At 48.1% G+C, this 2,919-nt stretch overlaps 1 protein-coding gene across 1 annotated transcript in view; it reads left to right on the top strand.

The window, feature by feature from the left end:
* LOC107084663 (protein HIRA) overlaps positions 1 to 2,919 on the top strand; it is a 25,770-nt gene that overhangs the window by 11,075 nt on the left and 11,776 nt on the right. The window contains exon 12 of the mRNA XM_015374590.1: positions 2,161 to 2,385. Coding sequence (XP_015230076.1) covers positions 2,161 to 2,385 — 225 coding nt within the window. The remainder of the gene's footprint in view (positions 1 to 2,160; positions 2,386 to 2,919) is intronic.

The raw sequence follows: 2,919 nt of genomic DNA, 5'->3' as shown, positions 1-2,919 counted from the left end.
TGAGGAAGGGGGGGGGGGCAAGTTTGTGTGACAACGGAGGGACATGAGGGCCAAAAAGAGCCGAGATCCAGGTGGAAAAAGGGTCCCTCCGTTCTCGCGCACCTCGCTCTTCTAGCGGGTCAAACTTCACCAGTTGTTTTCCGAAATTTTGGTCATAAAAACAAAACAAGCCGGCCTCCTGTCTGCGGTCAGCTACAATCTGGGAGAGGAGCAGCGGAGCGTCTGTGGAGGGGGCGGGACGTCTGGAGCCGAGGTATTGCATTGAACTGATTATGTGCAGTATTTTCTGATGCAAAGCCTTTCAGAATCTATAACGCAGGGGTGTTATTATTATTTCAGTGAATGAGGATTTAATAGCAATAGGTGGAGTGCAACTTTTCTACTTCTGTTATTTGCTGTTTCTAAAAAAAAATGCATAACAATATTAAAGCTTTCATTGATTTCTTTCAAATTTGAAACATTGTCTAGCCTGTAAGGTGTAAAAAAAACAAAAAAACAAAAAAAAAAAACAAACAATTAATCGAATCGTATCGTGGTGTATTCTTGAGTATCGAAAATAATTGAATCGTTAGGTCAGGAATTCGATACTGAATCGAATCGCCGTGATGGATGATTTACACCCCTAGTCCTTAGGCAGGAACCTTTACACTGATGCCTGCTTTAGGGAGTGGGCGGCGGGGGAACATTTGCGTCTACGGCGACACGTACGCAGATGACCTGGTTTCTGACAATAAATCAGCCTTAAAGTGCAGCTCTCGGAGGAACACGTTCTCCTAATACAGACAGAAACCATTTCTGCTGAACCTTTTCCTCTTCAGGTGCTTCGGTTTATACTTTCCTCCAGAAGCAGCGGAGTCTCACGGCTGGTTTCTGCTCAGAAACCAGGTTGTCTGCGTGTGTCGCAGATATGTCCCCACCCTTTCTGAAGACACTCTGGTGCACTTTATCAAAATTGTAGGTGACCGCAGACAGGAGGCCTCTGATTGGTCAGTTCTCCATCCTCTCTACACTATGTTTATTTCCTGTTTGGTTCCTAATGGCAGAAACTCTGGCTGTAGCTCCGTCCCCAGCGCCTGGCACGCCTCGGACTCTATCCCAGACGCCATGCAGGACGCTAGTTTGTAGCTCTGAGCGACGGTCTGTTGGTTTGAACCCGAAGCCAAAACACGCAGCGTCACGGTCAGTCTTTGAGGAACGCTGACGGGGGAACTGTGTGTCGTCCGGCGTTGGATGAGCGGTTGTAGATGGTGAACAAGCTCGTCAAACCGACACGGGGACACCCACAATCCTAGCTAGTTCCTGATTGGGCTAAAATCAAAAATACCTGCGTCATACCTGCGACAAGCTATCCGCCACACACTGCTGCGGGAGGATAACCAGCCCCTTATCCAGGCGCTGCTTTAAAAAGTAGAAAAAGTCAAACATTGTTTACTTATCCAATTAATCAGTGGGTTTTAAAGCTGTTTACAGCGTTTTCTGGTAGCAGGATCATGGAGGACCTTATATGGACGAACTCAGACCTGCTGTGATCTGAAAGGTCAGAGGTCACCCACTGTTCACTTCCTTTGAGTTTCTGAGTCTTTTATGCTGAAAGGCCCAAAGTTTGAGTTGCTTACTTTTAGTTTTTTATTTATTCTTTGAATGATTTTTGTTTTTTTCATTCATTTAGGTTTTAATTTTATTATTTGGAACATTTTTCAGAGTAACCAGAGAGAAAATCCTGAGTTCAGAGGTGCTCATCAAACCAGGAATCTAAAAACAAAATGTTTGAACGAAGATGAATCTAATGCTCTTTTTTTCTCAGCCAGTTTAACAAAAAGTGTCTGTGAAGCTGCTCTGCAGCGGAGATAAGGAGGCTCTTCAAGCCTGAATGATAAATAACAGGCTGTTTAATATTCAGAGAGGGTCCCAGGAAGACGGGAGACCCCGAGTGGCTGAAAGGCGGCGGCGGTTCTGCAGAGACGTGGGTTCCAGGCTCGGTTCCGTCACGTTCAAACCTGCTGGTTTTCTGCCGCATGAATGAAAATAGATGTAAAAATGTTTGAAACGATTGAAACGTCTGATCTGGATCCAGACTCCAGCTTCACGGTGTCGTGAAAAACAACCAGAACTTTTCCTGATTCTGATCTAAAATGGTTTCCACCTGAACACATTTCACAGAACACCATCCACCAGAACATCTACGGGAAGAGCCTGGCCATCACCAACACCGAGGTCCAGCTCTCCACCACCATCATCGAGAACCCAGAGATGCTCAAGTATCAGCAGGAGCGCCAGAACTCGGCCCAGAACAATGGCGGGGCCGCCGCCACCGCCGGGCCCGAGTCCACGGCGCCGAAGGTGAACAGCGTGATGAACGGGGAGTCCCTGGAGGACATCCGGAAGGTGAGCGAGCGTTTCCTCTGCATCAGACTGGTTCCTTTTTTCTTCTGTGGGTCAAAGTGGGACTGTATGCGAGTTCAGATCGCAGGCAGCAGAAGCAGCCGGTTTCCATGCAAAGTCAACGGTTGACGCGCATCAAGGTGCAGCAAAAGGTCCTGCAGCGCGTTTTGAGCAGCTTGTGACGTGACGCGCTTCAGAAGCAGCAGCTGCTGCAGTTGGAATAATGTAACTTTAGCTGCTGGACGCGCCGCATCAACCAATCAGAGAAGCTGATCTGGGAGCTGGCAGGGAGTCAGACACAGCACTGCTGATGATCAGAGCGTTTGAACGGAGTGCCGTGCAGTTCCCGCTCCCCGCTTAAGGGGGACGTTCTCTCATTTGCTCCGCCTCTCAAAGGAGCTCCAGGACGCTCCGCTCTAAATTCGCTCCGTACTGACCTTGATTTTCCTGCCGCTCCTGCGAAAACGTAACCTGACTCCACCAGATGGATTTGCTGCGCATATCCATCTGGAAACCTTCCGTTGAAGTAATTTTGGG

This window comes from Cyprinodon variegatus, unplaced genomic scaffold, assembly GCF_000732505.1.
Source record: "Cyprinodon variegatus isolate N-32 unplaced genomic scaffold, C_variegatus-1.0 Scaffold105, whole genome shotgun sequence".
NCBI lineage: Eukaryota > Metazoa > Chordata > Actinopteri > Cyprinodontiformes > Cyprinodontidae > Cyprinodon > Cyprinodon variegatus.
The sequence above is the reverse complement of the archived record's forward strand: the minus strand, read 5'-3'. Positions and strand labels throughout refer to the sequence as shown.